Source organism: Syngnathus typhle, linkage group LG5 (assembly GCF_033458585.1).
Source record: "Syngnathus typhle isolate RoL2023-S1 ecotype Sweden linkage group LG5, RoL_Styp_1.0, whole genome shotgun sequence".
Lineage (NCBI taxonomy): Eukaryota > Metazoa > Chordata > Actinopteri > Syngnathiformes > Syngnathidae > Syngnathus > Syngnathus typhle.
Window position 1 is genome coordinate 2,735,817 of NC_083742.1, and position 20,657 is coordinate 2,756,473.

A 20,657-nucleotide genomic window follows, 5' to 3' on the forward strand; every position below is an offset into this window, starting at 1 on the left:
AGTGCTATGCATAAGTTTGCTCTGGTGTGAGTGCTCGTCCACAGTGTGTGAGGTTGGAGCTATATGGCCGGAAAAGGGTTTAAAAAAAATAATAATAATAATAATTCGCACACCGCCATATGTGGGAACCGAACTCATGGTGGCTGCACGCAAGACAGGTGTGTGTTCCTTTACACCAGGGGTGCGCAATACGTCGATCGCGATCGACCGGTCGATCGCCAACCTACTATTGGTCGATCGCGTGATATAAATTTTTAATTTTTTTTCTCTCGCACTTGACGCGTGTACAAACAACGGCGCTAACAACACAACACAAACACGCTAGCTCGCGAGTTCCCTCCAATTGTCAGAACCCTGTTTTTTCTCTTAAACAAGAAAGGGTATAAAAATGAGTGGGGCAGCTGGCCATAGTAAGAAGTATCACTTTCATAGGGAATGGGAGTAGGACTTTTTTTTCACGATGACATATACATATATATATATATATATATATATATATATATATATATATATATATATATATATATATATATATATATATATATATACCGTAGTTTCTGCCCTATAAGGCGCACCTAAAAACCTAAATTTTTATCAAAAGTCAACAGTGCGCCTTATAGTCCGGTGCGCCTTATATATGGATCAAGTGATGAATTTGTTGATCCATACTGGTTGTTCACAGTGCTCTGCCAAAATGTTTTAGTACGTTTTAGTACGACTAGTAAATTACAAGGTCGCATCGCTTCCCAACATTACGGTAACTGTAGTCAGGGGGCGTCACCTAATAGCTGTTGTACCCGCGAGGCTATTTCATTTCAAAATAGGCTGCTCCGTTAATGTTTCGAGTAAATCTACGGATCGATATGGAAGGGAAACATAAGTAAGTAGTACCAATGCGTTAGATCGAACTTTAGTCAGTTCTGATCATTTTATAGGAGATCGTTTGAGAAACGCGATTGTTTACACTTTGCTGAGGCTCATGGGAGATTGCGAGCTGAGGGTCATGGGTTTTTGCGGATGGCTAATGCTATAACGATAGCTGCTATACGCGCGAGGCTAATTCATGTCAAAATAGGCTGCTCTGTTCATGTTTCGAGTAAATCTACGGATCGAAAAGGAAAGGGAAACATAGGTAAGTAGTACCAATGCGTTAGATCAAACTTTAGTCAGTTCTGATCATTTTATAGGAGATCGTTTGAGAAACGTGATTGTTTACACTTTGCTGAGGCTCATGGGAGATTGCGAGCTGAGGGTCATGGGTTTTTGCGGATGGCTGATGCTATAACGATAGCTGCTATACGCGCGAGGCTATTTCATGTCAAAATAGGCTGCTCTGCTCATGTTTCGAGTAAATCTACAGATCGATATGGAAGGGAAACATAGGTAAGTAGTACCAATGCGTTAGATCGAACTTTAGTCAGTTCTGATTATTTTATAGGAGATTGTTTGAGAAACGCGATTGTTTACACTTTGCTGAGGCTCATGGGAGATTGCGAGCTGAGGCTCATAGGAAATTGCGGATGGCTAATGCTATAACAATAGCTGCTATACGCGCAAGGCTATTTCATGTCAAAATAGGCTGCTCTGTTAATGTTTCGAGTAAATGGATCGATATGGAAGGGAAACATAGGTAAGTAGTACCAATGCGTTAGATTGAACTTTAGTCAGTTCCAATCATTTTATAGGAGATCGTTTGAGAAACGCGATTGTTTACAAAGGGCTCGTTGGTTATTGGCTAGTGGGTGCATACCGCAACCCTAGTCAACCTCAGTTTGTTGCAGTAAAGCTTCTATTTTATGCGCCTTGTAGTCCGGTGCGCCTTATATATGGACAAAGTTTTAAAATGGGCCGTTCATTGAAGGTGCGCCTTATACCCCGGTGCGCCTAATAGGGCGGAAAATACGGTACATATATATATATAAAATTATATTTTTTTAATGGGTAGATCTTTGTGACTTGGTCATTTCAAAAGTAGCTCGCGAGCTGAAAAAGTTTGGGCACCCCAGCTCTACACCATCAGCCATTCCATGGCCGGAAAAGGTGATTGAGATGAATTATACTGTTCAAAGAAAAGTAGTAGCATTCGAAAAGATTTTCTTCTAGAAATGGGTCATAATTTTCTCTCGTGACGTGAAGCTTTTCAAATTATTACTTCGATGTCAATCAGATTTTGAATGGGCGGCCAATCCAAGATAAACCACTTTCTTTGTGTGGGAGGGGACAGGTAGAAACTCTAGGTCTCTTGTAGTAAACCTGCCAGCGAGCAGGTTATGTTCACAGAGTAAGTTACCGCAGTAACTGACCCAGAGTTTCAGTTACCTCTCTTTCTGGAACGGATAACTCTGAATTTCCCTCATTTTAGGGTTAATGTACTCAGATTTTTCAAATAACTCGCTTTCTGAAATACCCCCTTGGTCTGGATCGTGTAGCATCTCTCTGTGTGAGAATGGTGCCATTACATTTAATCATGGACAAGCTTTAATTAGGGTGATGGCTGTTCAGATAATGATTGGTATTTGCAGTCGGGCGATCTTCAAAATTACTATATCACAGCAAAACTGAAAAATATGGACACAAAACAAAATTGTCTCAATTCTAATCAGTCAACTTTAATCTTTACCGAAGGATGTGGTTTCAATTTCAAATATAGTATAATTTCAAATAGTATAATGAGTGTTAAATCCAGGTGACACCTGACTGCATTTTAACCATTCAAGAGTGTTGCATCCTCGACAACATATGTTGTGAACCTTTAACACTGGCAAATTTGCAGTGTAGAAACGAGTAAATGATACAGTATGATATCACCTGAATCATCTCATAGATGTTGGCTGGGTCACATGTGGTGAGGCTGCTGAGGATGATCAAAATCTCTCGACTTGTGTGTCCAGGCATGTGTCTTCACATATTAAAACAAAACAGCTAACTTGTAAATTACGTCACTAGTAAAGCTTAGTCAAACACACACACAGTCGGGCGACCTACTTCAGGGTTTGTAAGGCCAAGTTCAGGGAATTGTACAAGGACGGTTCTCCTACACACACAGTGTCCACTTCTTTCTTCAAAACACCAATATGTTTCTTTGGGTTCCCTGTTTGTCAATCAAAGACATAAATTATGGCAAACCATAATCCATCAAGATCTGTTTCGTCTTGAGACCTTGTCTTTTTATTTTTCTAAGTAATGGGACAGTTAACCCTAAGAATAAATGGAACATTTGCTTTAGCCTGGCATAATGTTTATTTCTTCTCAAATATTGGCACTGTTTTTTTATTTTCAGATACTACAGCAATAGGACAGAAGTTTGTTGAGTTACAAATGCTTTGGGTACTTGTGTTAAGTCCTTTTGGGACATTGGGCCCCAATAGAAAGCAGAAGAGATGAAGCAATTTAACAGATTTTTAATCCAAGATTTCAAAAAGTAGACTGGCAAACTTGTCAAACTTTTCCGATGTGGAAATAATTGTTTTTATGTTGTTGATGCTGTTTTCCAAGTCTGTGTTTACTTATTTTGATCCTTCTGATTTTGTAATTCTGGTGATCCCAGTGTAATTCTGGTGATCCCAGTATATTGTTTCGCCTTTCAGTTTTCTTTTTATTCCATTTGATCCGCTCTATATTTGACTTGTTTGATGAGAAAAACGGAGTATTGAGAAAAATTAGAAAACATCTAAATCAGGGGTGTCCAAACTTTTAGCAAGGAGGGCCAGATTTAGTAACGTGAAGGGGCCCGGGGGCCAATATTTATTTTCGCTTCTCTTCCGGGAGGGGGGGCGCTAATGGTACGTCAAACGCTGTGCGTTCGCTTGTCTTCCGGGGGGGCTCAAGCTTCTTGTGCGGGCCATATTCAATTATGTTTTCAGAATTTGCTGCGGGCCAATAAAAGGTAGTTTGGATACCCCTGATCTAAATCAAAGGATTAATTTACAATCTAAATTTAAAGCAAAATATGTTGACAGAATAAAGTTTATGAATGTGAGGGGTGGAAGTTATTTCATACTTATGATGACATGCCTGATGGTGCTTTTCCATCCTTTTTTGTTGCTTGGTGTTTATTGTGCATCGTGTGGGTCTGTCGTGGAGTTGTTTTTGCCCGTGTTGTTTGTTGTCTCTGTACTTTTTTAGACTTTCACACTATTGATTAAAAGGAGGGTCCGGATGTGCCCCATTTGCTGTTTGTGTCAACAATAAACAAATTTCACATCAACTCGAATGGGTTATTCATTGTACTTTTGCTAAATGTGTCTTAATCCAACTACTTAAAAATCTAATGAATTATGTTACTTCAGGGCTGAGCTCTTCAAGGGCAAACTTGTTCTAACGACACATGAAATAAAATTCAGTATGATAGAAAATGTGCACCTGTCTTTGGTCTTCAGTATTTTTATGCTATGGAACATTTTCATAGAAAAGCATAGTTCTCATCGAGTCGCTTGTTTCAGCGTGCCAGTCACTCACTACTTTGTTTTTGTTTTTTTGCAAGAGATGAATGTTTTGTGCAATCCAGGGTCCATTGAGCTGTTTAAATAATATAAAATAATATCCATCCATCCATCCATTTTCTGTACCGCTTAGTCCCCACTGGGGTCGCGGGCGTGCTGGAGCCTATCCCAGCCGTCATCGGGCAGTAGGCGGGGGACACCCTGAACCGGTTGCCAGCCAATCGCAGGGCACACAGAGACAAACAACCATTTGCACTCGCACTCACACCTAGGGACAATTTGGAGTGTTCAATCGGCCTACCAAGCATGTTTTTGGGATGTGGGAGGAAACCGGAGTGCCCGGAGAAAACCCACGCGGGCCCGGGGAGAACATGCAAACCCCACACAGGGAGGGCCGGAGGTGGAATCGAACCCGCACCCTCCTAACTGTGAGGCGGACGTGCTACCCAAGTGCGCCACCGAGCCGCCTATAAAATAATATAAAAAATAATAATATAAAAAAATATACAAACAAAGTGGGCTTTCCAACATTCTCGGAAAACTGACATGTATCAAGAATGAGGATGAGGGTGAAATCACATGGTTATTTACTTTATTCCAATCAATGGTCGATCTGGTCACCTATGTTATGTAAAGTACATAAATCCTCTATTCTTCAAGTTGTCCCAGTATTCATGGTTGGGATGTCAAATGTTAACTAGTCACTGAGATTTTTTATTGCCTGAAGGCTTAAATCATAAACAAACAAATGTATTAATGTTAAAAAAAAAATCCAATATTTTCTCTTCGGTTTTTCTAAAATTTTCAAAACTTAGATTTTATTTTAGCAAATGTATTTATATCTTTATATTAATTGTTTGATATAATAAAACTGATAAAAATAATAGTCATTTAGTCATAAAACTGTGAAGTATCATTCCACAACTTTTTAGTGATGTGTTACGTGCAATGGTACCATTTCAATAATGCTATCAAGATACTTTATTCAAGTACAGTGGAGCCTCGGTTTTCGACCACAATCCGTTCCAGAAAGAAGTTCAAGTGAATCGTTCGAATTCCGAATCATGTTTTCCCATGACAAATAATGGAAAAATAATTAATCCGTTCCAAGCAAAAACAAAAAAAAAACGCCTTTTTAAGTATTTTTTTCATTTGCGCATTTTTGTCCAATTGTGCAACTGCAGCGCACCGCCGAACGCGCAACCGTAGCGCGTCGCCGACCGCGCAACTGCACCGCGCTGGTCGCATTATTGTGACAGAGCCGTCGCTGAAATTTAGAAAATATTTTTAAAGTCCTAATGGACTTTCCAAATTTTAAGTGGACCTCAGTGCGCCGGGAGGTTAATTTTGTCCGATCGCGCAACCGCAGCGTGCCGGGCGCTCACTGTCGCATTGTTTTAGGAGCGTCTTTGTGTTTTAGGATGGCTTTACTGCTCCCACTTGCTTCCTTTGGAGGCATGATTAGAATTGATGCAATCCTCAGAGTAACGAGAATGTAATAACGAACGGAGTCAGTTGGCATGCAGGTCCTCTCGGCTCATCTCGCGTGGTTCGACAACCAAATTTCGTCCGACATCCGAAGCAAAAAAATCTTGAATTTTTTGTTCGAATACCGATTTGTTCGAGAATCGGGACGTTCAAAAACCGGGGCTCCACTGGATAGCATAACCTGGAGGACCTCACGATATAGCAGTGCTTCTCAATTATTTTCTGTTACGCCCCCCCCTAGCAAGAAGAAAACTATTCGCGCCCCCCCTCCCCACCGTGACTATCCTAACTTGTAAGTCGTAAAATGTTGCACTGTCGCAAACGTCACAGAAGTAACAATGAGAGCGCCACTGCCCCCTGCTGTGAAAATACGCAATTACACTTTATTCTAGTACTGCCAAAAAAAAAGCCTGTTCCCCAGGGTAACACGCGCCCCCCCCCAGGTATAGCACCCCAAGGGGGGTGCGCCCCACTATTTGAGAAGCACTGCAATATAGTAAGTCATCAGTTACTTTTTTGCCAGTTAAGAGTGGGATCTTTCACTGTTTAAAACTTCATGAATGAGGAAATGTAAAATTAAATCAAGTTTTGTTTTACATTTGAAATTCATAATGAAAAATATTTTTTATTTTACCGTATTTTCTGGACTATAAGTCGCAGAATTTTTTCATAGTTTAGCCGGGGGTGCGACTTATACTCGGGATCAATTTGTATGTGAAATTATTAACACATTATTATTATTTGATCATTAACACATTACTAACTTAGTAGTAGATCACTTCACGTAATTTTCACACGGAACGGCATCAGAGCGCTCTAGGCCTGTGGAATAATTGGAACTGCATTTGATGAGGAATCTGAATCCATCCAATGACTTCTGGAGTCAGCAGAGTTATTTATAAGTGACAGAGAGGACAAAGACTTCGATGGATTTAATGATTTGGAGTGACACGGATGGTTCGAAAAACTTATGTTATAGTTATTTGATGTATAGTTTATATATATTTTTACAGGCCTGTGGAATAATTTGAACTGCAACTGACGACGAGTCCAATGTCAGCGCTACATGCAGAAGCAGCGTTGTTTCCAATAAGGATGAAGATTTCGATGGATTTAATGATTTGGAGTGACACGCTCTAGGCCTGTGGAATAATTGGAACTGCAATTGATGAGGAGTCTGAATACATCCACTGACTTCTGGAGTCAGCGGAGTTGTTTATAAGTGACAGAGAGGACAAAGATTTCGATGGAATTAATGACTTGGAGTGACACGGATGGTTCGATAAACTTGTTATTTATATAATAGTTATTTGATATATATAGTTTATATTATATCCTGGTTCGGCCACCCGATCAAAATTTAGAACCCAATTCGGCCTGCAAGTCAAAAAGTTTGCCCACCCCTAGTTTCGCCTGTTGTTGCCTATTCATGTCTGTTCTTGGTGTCAAATAAAGTTCCCCCAAACATGCCACTTGTACTCCAATGCGACTTAATTATTGTTTTCTTCTTTATTATGCATTTTATGGCTGGTGCGACTGTTACTCCGGAGTGACTTAGAGTCCTGAAAATAGGGTTTTGTGTTGTTTTATGTTGTTTTTATTTTCAACCCTTAAATTAACATATTACACCTTATTACAACTCTTTGCACACAAGCTTGTCGTTGTCATGCTGGCCTTACCTGATAGGTCAGTGAGCTTTTCAGCTCTTTTATTCTTTGTAAATATAATTCCCACCTGCAAATAATAAAACACAAATATTGGTCAGTAGGCTTCATACGGGTACTGGGACTAGAAGCGTTGTAACATAGGGTATGGGGGAACAGATGGTGCAAAAAGTGAGTATGGATTGCTCCCAGGAATAAATTGGCAGGGCTGAAATTCCAAATCTTTCCAAGAGATGGTGCCAAACCGTTACAGGAGACCAAAGATGGGCAAGACAACCTGAACTGGCAAAAATAGAAATAAACAGAATAACACGGGGTTGGTTTTTGGGTCACGCACGGAAGCATAAATGTGGTTTTTATTTTATTTTATTTTATTTGCTTGGCTAGAATATATTCTGTAACAGCTTAAAGCAATATTATCACTCAATTAGACCAAGGTGCCCACTACTATGAAAATGGTGGTGTGTTAAAAGTCGTTTGAAAGATTGATACAAATGTGGTTTTCCTTTTCTTTTCTTTGCTTGGCTAAAATATATTCTGTAACAGCTTAAAGCAATATTATCACACAGTTAGACTAAGGTGCCCACCACTATGAAAATGGTGGTGTGTTAAATGTTTTTTAAAAGATTGACTCAAGGGTTTGGATTTTTGATTTTATGGTTGATTGAAGTATTATTTTTATAAAAAGAGAAGTGAAGAAAAGAGGAAGTAAGGGCTCACCAGGGTATTGGCCGAACCTTTGGTGGAAGATAGTGCGTGGGACAGATGAAGGACGGAAACAGCTGCCAGAAACCAGCAGGTGTATAAGCGTGGGAAACTGGGCAGTATAGAGGCCAGCGAAAAGGGGGGCAGAGAAGTCTATAAAAAGACCGCCATAGGCAGCTACGGGGCTCTCTCTCCCAAAACGCGTTCATACGTACGAGTTCCAAGACTTTTTCTAAGCCTCCGAGATCTTTGTGAGACGCAAGATCGCTTGCCTGGATTAACTTGGATTTACTCAAAAGAATTGGACTGGACAACATTGCATGAGGAACTAGGTGAGGGGAACGACTTTTTCTGTATTTCCGCGAGGGGGGGGAACAGTCATCGGGTAGTCGCTCCTCTCGAGGCCAGTCTAGTTCCCAAATTCGAATTTTAGAAATAAGATCGAACTGATCACTCGACTTTATTTCCACCAAAAATTAACACCCAAATGGTAGTTACCTTTTCCTTCTTTTCTGATGTATGTTTTAGAATCAAATTACTCCGAGATTGAATGATTTTATTTGTACGGGTATCAGTGAGTGGAGTTGTTCAGTATTTGGAGGAATTAAGATTTGTAATTATATTTCATGCTTCTTCAATAAATGTGTTTCATATACTCAATTAATTCGTTGTGCGCTAATTTGTATGATATATGCAATCGATTGTTTGTGGTTGGTTTGATAATTCTATTTATTGACGGGAGATTATTATGGTATGCAATCATACCGTAATAAATAGGGTGTAAATCGCGGGTTTTGTCACGATACGATATCATATCGATACAAAGATACACAATGCGATATTTGCCGATATCTTAAAGCCTGCTGTGATTCATTCACGATACATCACGATATAGTGCTCTACGATCAATATATTTTTTTTTTTAATAAAAAATATAGAACAATATCCTGATTTATAACAATTTATACGCAAAATCAACAAGGTACTGCAAACTCTTTAGGAAATTACAAGAGTATTGTAGTATACAAAGTGCTTATTTTAACACTGAACTTTGATGTTGTGTTTTTTCTTTAAATGTGCGGCGAGATTTGTGCTCCCTGAATATTTGATCACCGCATGGCAGGATTTACAAACTGCACGTGTCTTGTCCGTTGAGCCATCTTTTCTTTGGAATCCAAAGTGCTTCCAAACGAATGACTTGAAGCCTAAAGGGGAGCAAATTTCCTCGTCTTTTTGGACACTAGCCGTAGCACCAGCCCAGGAGCCGCGTACTAGTTTTCGACTCCCCTTTCACGTGCCTGCTCTGCTCACAACAACGCCACGCACTGCTCCCGGAAAGAGGAAGCAAGCAACAATGAACTGGATTTCAAAATAAAGTCGCGTCTAACGTCCGAGGTCAAACACGGCGATATAAATCGATGTTTACGTTTAGCATCGATGCCAATAAATCGTAGAGCATTATATCGATTAATCGATGTGTATCGATGAATCGTTACACCCCTAGTAATAAATAAAAATAACGAAGGTTTTTAAATCAGATTAATCGGATTGGTGTAGAGCAGGGGTGTCCAAACTTTTTGCAAGGAGGGCCAGATTTAGTAACGTGAAGGGGCCCGGGGGCCAATATTTTCTCTTCACTGCGCTGCGCCTTCGCTTCTCTTCCGAGGGGGCGGGGGGGTCGGGGGTGCTAATGGGACGTGAAATGCTGCGCGTTCGCGTCTCTTCCCGGGGGTTTGGTGCTAATGGGACGTCAAACGCTTTGTGTGGCGGGCTCCATCTAGTGTGGAAACTGAGAAGTGAGCTCAAGCTTCTTGTGCGGGCCATATTCAATTATGTTTTCAGAATTTGTTGCGGGCCAATAAAAACTGGACCGCGGGCCAACTGCGTAGTTTGGACACCCCTAGTGTAGAGTTAAAAGTAATTTAATTGTCCTTCGAGCGCGGGCCCGTTCCTATTTTGTCGGGCCGCGTCAAAAGCCAAATCGGACAATTTTGGGGAGTAAATTGCCTTCATAATTATTTGAGGGATGAGTGTATCTCGTTAAACATTTAATTCGTCTAAATATTTGCTTTATTTGAGTAAAATAACAAAGGTGTTTAAATTCGATTATTTGGATTAGAAAATTAATTGCAGGATAATTATAATTCGTGTAAATCATTTTGATTCGTATTAAGAGAAATACTATTCCTTTTAAACAATCGAGTTGGTTGAAGCATTCCCACGGTTAAGTGTTTATATATATAATGTTAGAATTAATGATTTAATGCATTAAACTCCTTCTCAAATACTATTATTGTCATGCTTCTACTAATTTGATTTTTCTTCGAATAAATAGTTACTTCGGCAAAACTAGTGCAAGGGTGCGCTAGAACAACGAATCCCTGAGGCCTTAACAAAAGCATCCAAAAATATCCGTAACATAACACAAGCATCAAACAACTGAAGGGAGCCATCATTATGGCGCGGTCATTTCGACGACTCGCCTCGAATTGAGTTACTCGGCTCGCGCGTCGGATGACTTGAGAGGGAGTGGCGTAGTTAAGAAATTAGATTGATTCTGGTAGAATTAATTTAACTCAGGTGGTTAGATACGGACGAGTCCTTTCACTCCGGCTTATTGAACTCGTTACCGGGGAGCCGGTGGCACTTTGATAAAAAGTGGGCGTTTGACAACTTTGTTGTCAAAAATTACACCATGTCAAAACTTTTCATATATTAAAAATAAGAATAAAATTAGAAAAAGCGCTCTCCAAAGCGGACAGTGCCATTTTTTGAGTGGCCGCCGAAGAACTGGTCACTCTACGTCAGGACAGCTGATCGGTACCGGAGTACGCCCTGAAGTTCCAGACGTTAGCTGGCAGCAGCGAGTGGAACACTCCGGCGCTGGTGAGCACCTTCTTCCACGGGCTCGCCAACTATATTAAGGACAAAATGGTGACCTATGAGCGTCCACGGACCTTGGAGGATGGGATGGACCTGGCGGCCTGAGTGAATCGACAGATCCGAAACCAGTGGCGCGATCGTGAACGGAGATCACAGCGGGACTCGCGCAGCCGCCCTCTCCCACCTGTCCAAGATCCGCCGACTGAACAGGGAGCTGCGGCAAGCTCTCCTTCCTGCCGAGGAGTGCGTTCGACGCCTCACACAAGGCCTGTGCCTGTAAAATCATTTAGATTTTTTGGGATCAAAATGGCGGCGCGTGCACACGCAGCGACCTCTCTCTGTCCCGCCCGTACGGTGTTTTGTTCGTTTCTTCTTCTTCTTTCGTGTAACGTCAAATGTCAAATGTCCAACTCGGTGTCGCGTAGCCATGTCCGCATCTCTAGTCCTAGGTTGAAGAGGCTGGCTTCCGAGGGTGGAGCATATAAGGGGCAGATGTTGATTATATGGTCGGCGGTCTGCTCAGGGTCACCACACTCACATGCCGCACTGTCCGCCAAGCCCCACGTCTTCATTGATGACCCAAAGCGACCGACCCCAGTCCGTAGGCGGTTCAGCATGGTCCATTGCCGGCGTGGTAGGTCGGCTCCTCCGATGGCGCCATCTCCTGGGTCCCAAATGTAGCGGTGGACTCGGGAGGGTCCGGCAGACTCCCACTCCTGCTTCCAAGCTGCTGCCAACCATGCATCTCTGGAGATGTCCTCAGAGGTGGAGTTGAGCATCTCTTGTGCTGCCTTGTTGTAGGGGTGTCGGGACTTGAGTCTGCTTGGAGGTGCTGGTGTTATTGTGGTGTTGTGCAAGATGTGCCAGTCATATTTTTGTGCTTTCCTGGCCAGGGCGAGGGTGGCAGCCTCCCGTCGAAGGCCGGCCGGTGCTATTCCAGCGAGGACCGGCAAGAGGGACACAGGAGTAGGTTTCAAGCATCCAGTTATTATCCGGAGGGAGGTATTAATAGCCACGTCGACCTTTCTCGCATGCGGGCTTCTGCTCCAGACTGGGCTGCAGTATTCCGCTGCAGAGAAGACCAGGGCTTGGGTGGATATTCGCAGAGTCTTAGCGGAGGCTCCCCAGGTTGTTCCAGCGAGGCGGCGGATCAGCGCGGCTCTGGATGTCACCTTGGCCTTGACTTCTTCCAGGTGTTGTTTGAAGGATAATGTCCGATTCAGGCGTACTCCAAGGTACTTCGAGGCTTGCTGGACCTCCAGGCATTTGTTGTCTACGCGCACCTCAAGTTCTCTCCTGGCTTCTCTGGTGCTAAGATGGTATGCCGCTGCGACTGTCTTTCCGACGCTGAGCTGTAGACGCCACCTCCGAAGGTATGCTACCAGTGTGCCCATATCTTCATTAAGACCCTCTTCCATCGCCTTCCATGTTGGTCGGCTCAGCATGATGGCAAGGTCGTCTGCGTAGCCATACTTTCTCGATGTTGTATCAGGTAGGTCGTAGATGTAAACATTGAACAGCATCGGTGAGAGGACAGACCCCTGCGGTACTCCGTTCCTTCTGGAGGAGAAGACGACAGCCTCCACGTGGCCTCCTCTGCAAGTAGCAAGAAATGGTGCAAGACCAACTTGTGAAACGAATGTCGTCAACCAAACGTCGAGCTCGTCAAGCTCGAGCTGGCAGGCTCAGGACCGGCGGACGGGCAGAGTTCTTCAACTCAATGTCGAGGGCCTAACAACCGCCAAACTCGAAGTCCTGCGTCATCTGGCTGACTCCAACGAGGCAGCGGTTCTGCTCCTGCAGGAGACACACTGCACATCCGACAACATCCTCAAGATCCCTGGGTTCCATCTTGCTGGGTCCATCTACAGCAAGCAACACGGTGTGGCAACGTTCGTCAGGTCTGAATTAAGCTGGTCAGCCAGCAGCCAATCCCCACCAGGCTCTAACATTGAGTGGCTGGTTACAAAAATCCAGGAAACATCAGTCGTCAACGTATACAAACCCCCACCATCGGAGCTGTCCGTGACATCACTCCCATCAACAACTGCACCTGCCATCTATGCAGGCGACTTCAACTGTCAGCACACAGACTGGGGTTACAACCACACAACACCTAATGGAGTGGCGCTGAGTGAATGGGCCTCCAACACTGATGCTCTGCTGCTGTACGACCCCAAGGAGCCTCCAACGTTCTTCTCTGCACGCTGGAACACCTCCACCAACCCGGACCTGGCCTTCGCCATCTGCCACAGTAACGACCCAAAACCGGAGAGACGCATCCTGAATAGGTTTCCCCGATCACATCACCGGCCATCCATCATTAAAGTTCCAGCACTGGTGGAACCGGTACCAGGGAAACCAGTCAAGCGATGGAACTTCCGAAAGGCCAACTGGGAGTCGTATGCTGAGGAGACTGAAAGAAGGTCAGCTGGCCTGCCAGACCCAGACACAGCCGATCTGGATGCGGCCTATGCAGCCTACTGCCAGGTCCTCCTGGGTGCGGCAAAGAAGACCATCCCACGGGGCTATAACAGGAACTACATCCCGGGTTGGGACAAGGAATGCAGCCGCCTTCTGTGCGATCAGCAGAGGGCTATCTCCAGAGAAGAGGTGGACATGACTGCAGCAGCACTACTCCAGAAGCTGGATATCACTCGTAGGGCCAGATGGACGGAAGTCGTCGAATCTATCGACTTCACCCATTCTAGTCGCAAGGCGTGGCAGACCATCAACCAGCTCACAGGCAGAAATACAACACCCCACAGCTGCCCAGTCACAGCAAATGCCATTGCATCCCATCTCCTGAAGAACGGCCGCTTCCCGGATGCTGACAAAGTTTTTGCCCGACTGATATCGTGTGAGGTGTCTGGCCTCTCGGGAGCGGCCAGTGTCGATTCCAACCTCTCGGGAGAATTCACAGCAGAGGAACTCAGTGAGGCCTTGAGCAAGCTCAAGCCAGGCAAATCCCCTGGCCGTGACAACATCCACCCAGAGTTTGTCATCCACCAGAGCACAACATCTGGTTGGCTCTGTGCTTTCTTTACATCATGCTACCGGAGATTAAAGCTCCCAAAGACTTGGCGCCGTGCCTCTGTCATAGCTCTGCCGAAGCCAAATAAACCTGTTTTGTTCGTTTAATGAGTGTTTGTCCGAAAGTTTTGTGTGTTCGTCGTGCTACAAGTACAGCAGGCAGGTTCTGCTCGACATCGGCGAAAGCGAGTTTTGTGGCGTTCTGGACTTTGAAGCGGGGACATTAAAGGAGCTCGGACTGCTCCGTCCTGAAACGTTGCCGGACTCGCCTGCTATTCCTCCCCCGGTTAGGGAGCGTCGGAAGCGGTGTGCGAGGAGGCTGAAGAGGGGCAAGCGCGGAGGCGTCCGGGCCAGGCTGGCGGCCAACCTAGCTCGCCCGGCCGTGCCTTCCATTCTTCTGGCGAATGTTCGATCGCTGGACAACAAAATGGATTACGTTCGCGTGCTGAGATCTACGAACCGGACAGTGCGTAACTGCTGTGTGCTCGTGTTCACTGAGACTTGGTTTACTGTCAACATTCCGGACTCGGCTGTACATCTGGAGCGGCTAGCGTGCTATCGGGCCGACCGGGCCATTGTAAAAGGGGGAAAATCGTGAGGAGGTGGAATATGTGTCTATATCCGTGACGAATGGTGCCGGGACTCTGTAGTGGTATGCAAGCACTGCTCGCCACTGGCGGAGTTTGTGATCATTAAGTGCCGTCCTTTTTACCTGCCAAGGGAATTTACCGCGATTCTGCTAGTCGCGGTATACATCCCGCCTTCCAACATCGAAGGCGACAGGATCGCGGCTCTTAGTGAACTGTACCAGGCTGTCAGTGAACAACAGACGGCGCACCCTGACGGTTTCACCATCTTTGCTGGGGATTTTAATCATGCTAATGTTTTTCCGAGGCTTCACCAGCATGTTAATTTTCCAACACGTGGCGACAGCTTCCTGGACCTGGTCTACTCTTCACATAATGAACGTTGGTGTACTGATGTCACGGTGTTGAAAGAGTTTTGCAGCACTCTCCTAGAAACACTTTTCATAAACTGCCGGCCGTTCTATTCACCACGGGAGTTCTCCTCGATCGTCATGGCGGCTGTTTACATCCCACCACACGCACGTGCGAGTGAAGCCACGCAGATGCTGGCTGACCAGGTAACAGACATGGAGAAACTTCTACCAAACTCACTAATCATTGTTCTGGGTGATCTTAACAGGGCGAACCTCGCACACGAACTCCCCAGATACAGACAGCACGTAACGTGTCCCACCAGAGGGGCACAGACTCTGGACCACTGCTACACCGTGATCAAGGATGCATACCACTCTGCGGCTCGTGCAGCTTTAGGACTCTCGGACCACTGTCTAGTTCATCTGATCCCGGCCTACAGGCAGAAACTAAAAACTGCTAAGCCTGTGGGGAAGACTGTGAGGAAGTGGACAGTGGAGTCAAGGCAGGACCTCCAAGCCTGCTTTGACTGCACCGATTGGGGAGGTTTCGAAGCTGCAACTTCAGACTTGCATGAACTCACTGACACTGTCACATCATACATCAGTTTTTGTGAGGATCTGTGTGTGCAGACTAAGACCTTCTGCACGTACAACAACGACAAACCTTGGTTTACACTGAACCTCAGGAAGCTGCGCAAAGTCAAGGAAGAGGCCTACAGGAGCGGCAACCGCGAGCTGTTCAGGCAGACCAGAAACACACTGAACCGAGAGGTCAGGAAAGCCAGGAGGTGTTACGGGGAGAACCTGAAGAGACACCTCTCTGCCAATCCTGATCCCTCAACGGTTTGGAAAGGTCTGCAGAGCATCACGGGCTAGAAGAATCGAACCCCCCGTCCTGTAGAGAGCCCAAGGCTTGCTAACCAGCTAAACAAGTTCTAGTGCAGGTTTGATCGGTCCTCCCACACAACGGGACCTCCTGCAGCACAATCTACATACTCACCTCTCCCCACAACTGCTCTGTCCACACCTCTATCATCGTTGTCACCCACTCACTCTCTTGCAGAGGCCGCGCCCGTACTCCAGGTCCGCGAGGAGGAAGTGCGCCAGATGTTTCGGAGACAAAAGACTAGGAAGGCACCGGGCCCAGACGGCGTGTCACCTTCCTGCTTGAAAGTCTGCGCTGAGCAGCTGGCGCCCATCTTTTCACGGATCTTCAACCGTTCTCTGGAGCTGTGTGAGGTGCCCTCGTGCTTCAAGAGCTCCACCATTGTTCCAGTGGCCAAGAAGCCCGCCATCACAGGTTTGAATGACTATAGACCCGTCGCACTGACATCTGTGGTCATGAAATCGTTCGAGAGGTTAGTGCTGAACCACCTGAAGGAGGTAACGGGCCCCCTGCTTGACCCCCTCCAGTTTGCCTACCGGGCAAACAGGTCAGTGGATGACGCGGTCAACATGGGACTGCACTACATCCTGCACCACCTGGACACCCCAGGAACGTACGCCAGGATCCTGTTCGTGGACTTCAGCTCGGCGTTCAACACCATCGCTCCTGACATCCTCCAACAGAAGCTCATCCAGCTTGCGGTGCCTGCCTCCACCTATCAGTGGATCACCAGCTTCCTGACCAACAGGAGACAGCGTGTGAGGCTGGGGGGCATCACATCTGACACCCGGACCACCAACACTGGAGCCCCTCAGGGGTGCGTCCTCTCCCCACTGCTCTTCTCTCTCTACACCAATGATTTCTCCTCAGGTGACTCTGGTGACTCTCCTGTGAAGCTCCTGAAGTATGCAGACGACACCACTCTCATCGGACTGATCCAGGACGGCGATGAGACAGCGAACAGACAGGGGGTGGAGCGGCTGGGCCACTAGTGCAGTCAAAACCATCTGGAGCTGAACCCGCTTAAGACCGTGGAGATGACAGTGGATATCAGGCGAGACCCTTCACCACTTTTACCCCTCCCTATCCGCAGTAATACTATTCTCTCCACAGACACCTTCAAGTTCCTGGGAACCACAATCTCTCGGGACCTGAAATGGACCGGCCACATAGACTCTGTCCGGAAGAAGGCCCAGCAGAGGCTGTACTTCCTGAGACAGCTCAAGAAGTTCAACCTGCCGCGAGAGCTTCTGAAGACCTTCTACACTGCCATCATCCAGTCTGTCCTCTGCACCTCCATCACTGTCTGGTTTGGATCGGCCTCCAAACAAGACAAGCACAGACTACAACAGAAAATCAGAACTGCAGAAAAGATCATTGGAATCAACCTCCCATCTATCCAAGACTTGTACCTGTCCAGGACCAGGAATCGTCCAAGGAACATCTCTACAGACCCTTCTCACCCAGGTTGCAGTCCGTTTGAACTACTCCCCTCCGGACGGCGTTATAGAGCTCGGTACGCCAAAACCAGCAGACACAGAGACAGCTTCTTCCCCCAGGCTGTTGCTCTGATGAACTGACACCACTCATAGAGTCTCAGAGACATTACTGTGCAATAACATCCTGCTCTTCACACATTTTTGAATTTGTCTACACTGTTTTTGCCATTATTCACATGTCCTGAATGTTGTTAGTCACCTAAATGTTGAACAGAGGGTGTGTTTTTACCGAAGTCAAATTCCTTGTTTGGCACGCTCAAACACGGCGAATAAAAAACTCTTGAATCTTGAATAAAGGAGCTTTCAAAGCCACCCCCATCTTGGACTTTCTGACCATATCACTGTTATGCTTTTGCCCGCATACAGACAAATGGTGAGAGCATCCAGGCTGGTTCGCAAGCGGGTACGGGTGTGGCCTGAGGGTGCCTCTGATGCGCTTCGTGACTGCTTTGGCACTACTGAATGGGACATGTTTAGACGGGCTGCCACTTGCGACGATCGGACAGACATTGAGGAGTATACTGACTCTGTTTCCTCTTACATCACGAAGTGCATTGATGATGTGACTCGAAATCCATCATCACTCGGCTAACCGGAAGCCATGGCTGACAGGGGCTGTCCTCGGGCTGCTGAGGGCCAGGGACAAAGCCTTTAGAGCGGGGGATGAGGCTGGCTTGAGGACTGCGAGGGCCGCCCTGTCCCGGGGCATCAAAGAAGTGAAGAGGGCGTTTTCTTGCAAAATTACCGCCCACTTCAAGGACAGCAGGGACGCACGGAGCCTTTGGCAGGGCATTCAGACCATCACGGATTACAAGCCCGCGCCGCAGAGCTGTGAAGGCGACGTCCGTCTGCTAAATGATCTTAACCGCTTCTTTGCTCGCTTCGACGCTCAGAACAGCACTTGCCCGCTGAAGGCCACTCCCCCTTCACACGAGCAGCCCCTGTGCCTCTCTGCCGACAGCGTGAGGAGGGCGCTTTCCGCTATCAACATCCGTAAGGCGGCAGGCTCTGACAACATCCCTGGTCGAGCGCTGAAGGACTGCGCTGGGGAGCTGACGGGTGTCTTCACGGACATCTTTAACATTTCCCTGCAGCAGGCCATTGTCCCGTCGTGTTTCAAGGCTGCCACCCTCGTACCTGTGCCGAAGAAACCTGCTCCGTCCTGCTTCAATGACTACCGCCCCGTGGTACTTACGCCCATCATCATGAAGTGCTTTGAGCGGCTTGTCATGGAGCACATCCGATCCGTTCTCCCCCCCACCATAGACCCGTTCCAGTTTGCGTACCAAGCCAAACGGTCCTCTGAGGATGCCATCTGCTCTGCCCTCCACTCGGCCCTCACCCACCTGGGGAGTAGGGACTCGTATGTGAGATTGCTGTTTGTGGACTTCAGTTCTGCCTTTAACACCATTGTGCCACAACGACTCATCTGCAAACTCGCCAAGCTGGGCCTCAGTACCTACCTCTCCAACTGGCTACTAAACTTCCTCAGTCAGAGACCTTAGGGGCTACGTGTTGGCGACAAGATCTCCGCCAGCATCACGCTGAGCACGGTGGCCCCCCAAGGCTGCGTGCTCAGTCCGCTGCTCTTCACCCTGCTGACGCATGACTGCGCTGCGACCTACAGCACCAACCGCATGGTGAAGTTTTTTGACGACACGACTCTGGCGGTTCTCATCACCAAGGGCGACGAGACTCAATACAGGTTGGAGGTTGACCTTCTGACCACGTGGTGCAAGGACAACAACCTCCTGCTGAACGTCAACAAGACCAAGGAGATTGTTGTTGACTTCCGGAAGGGTCACACCCAACACCTGCCGCTGACCATCGACGGTGCTGTGGTGGAGAGAGTGAGCAGCACCAGGTTCCTGGGGGTGCACATCAGTGAGGATCTCTCCTGGTCCACCAACACCGCATCACTGGCGAAGAAGGCCCAGCGCCGCCTGTACTTCCTGTGGAAACTCAGGCGAGCGTGTGCTCCTCCGGCCGTCATGACTACATTTTACCGTGGCACCATTGAGAGCGTCCTCTCCAGTTGTATTGCTGTTTGGGGTGGTAGCTGCACTGACTACAACATGAAGGCCCTCCAGCGCATAGTGAACACGCCTGGTAAGATTATTGGTGCTTCACTCCCCTCATTGAAAGACATTTACGCCTGCGCTCCCGCACCACCAGACTCATCAACAGCTTCATACTCCAGGCTGTTAGGATCCTGAACTCTTCCCCCCCTTCTGCGTAGCGTCCTGTACTTTTGCGCTATATTCTGACTGTCTGCTGTATGCACACTTGCTCCTCTTATTTATTGTGTTATTTGTTTATTTATTATTTATTCATCACTCTTATTATTCATTGTTTGTGCCTTCTTGGTTTCATTTTGTGTTGTGTGTTTGCTTGTATGTATGTCGTGTACTATGTCTTGTCACCGTGGGATAGTGGAAACATAATTTCGATTTCTTTGTGTGTCTTGGCATGTGAAGAGATTGACAATAAAGCAGACTTTGACTTTGTATTGCAGAGGGGAAGGACATTGGGCAGAAAAGTGTTTGTTAAAGGGCCAGAGCCCCCAGGGCGTCGGGTGAATTTGCGTGAGGTCGACCAGCACCAGCTCCCACATTCCCAGTGCATTCAACAAGTGGAGGCTTGTTCCCATCTTGCGGCGGGCGACCGGAACGTGGCAGCCATTGTGGACTCCGGGGCGGAGGGCAACCTCATGGATATCGGTCTGGCCTGTCAGTGGCGTATCAAGTTCCTGCTTCCAAGTACCGTTTTTTTCCGTGTATAATGCGCCCCCATGTATAATACGCACCCTAAAAATGGCATGCTGATGCTGGAAAAAAGCCCGTACCCATGTATAATACGCACCCAATTTTTATTAATTTTTAAAAAAAAATTATTTTTTTATTTTTTTTAAGTCCCAATGATCGTCACACACGCAGGGAGGCAATGGGTCCCATTTTTATAGTCTTTGGTATGGTCTTAACTAGGCTAGATGTAATTTTTTTTGTTGGCGTTGATTTCTCCGACTGCCCGTAAACGCACCACCGCGCTCCGTGCGCGCATGTGAAAAAGGCGTGCGGACGTGAAAAAGGCGGCTCTGTATGGGAGAGACGTTGAAGA

The 20,657-nt window shown here is 46.5% G+C and overlaps 1 protein-coding gene across 7 annotated transcripts in view; it reads right to left on the minus strand.

The window, feature by feature from the left end:
• gtf2h2 (general transcription factor IIH, polypeptide 2) overlaps positions 1–20,657 on the minus strand; it is a 122,708-nt gene that overhangs the window by 55,580 nt on the left and 46,471 nt on the right. For all 7 annotated transcript variants that reach the window (XM_061277660.1, XM_061277654.1, XM_061277657.1 and 4 more), the window contains 3 exons: positions 7,610–7,664; positions 2,986–3,091; positions 2,809–2,899 (listed from right to left, as the gene is read on the minus strand). In XM_061277660.1, the coding sequence (XP_061133644.1) occupies positions 2,809–2,899; positions 2,986–3,091; positions 7,610–7,664 (252 nt within the window). The remainder of the gene's footprint in view (positions 1–2,808; positions 2,900–2,985; positions 3,092–7,609; positions 7,665–20,657) is intronic.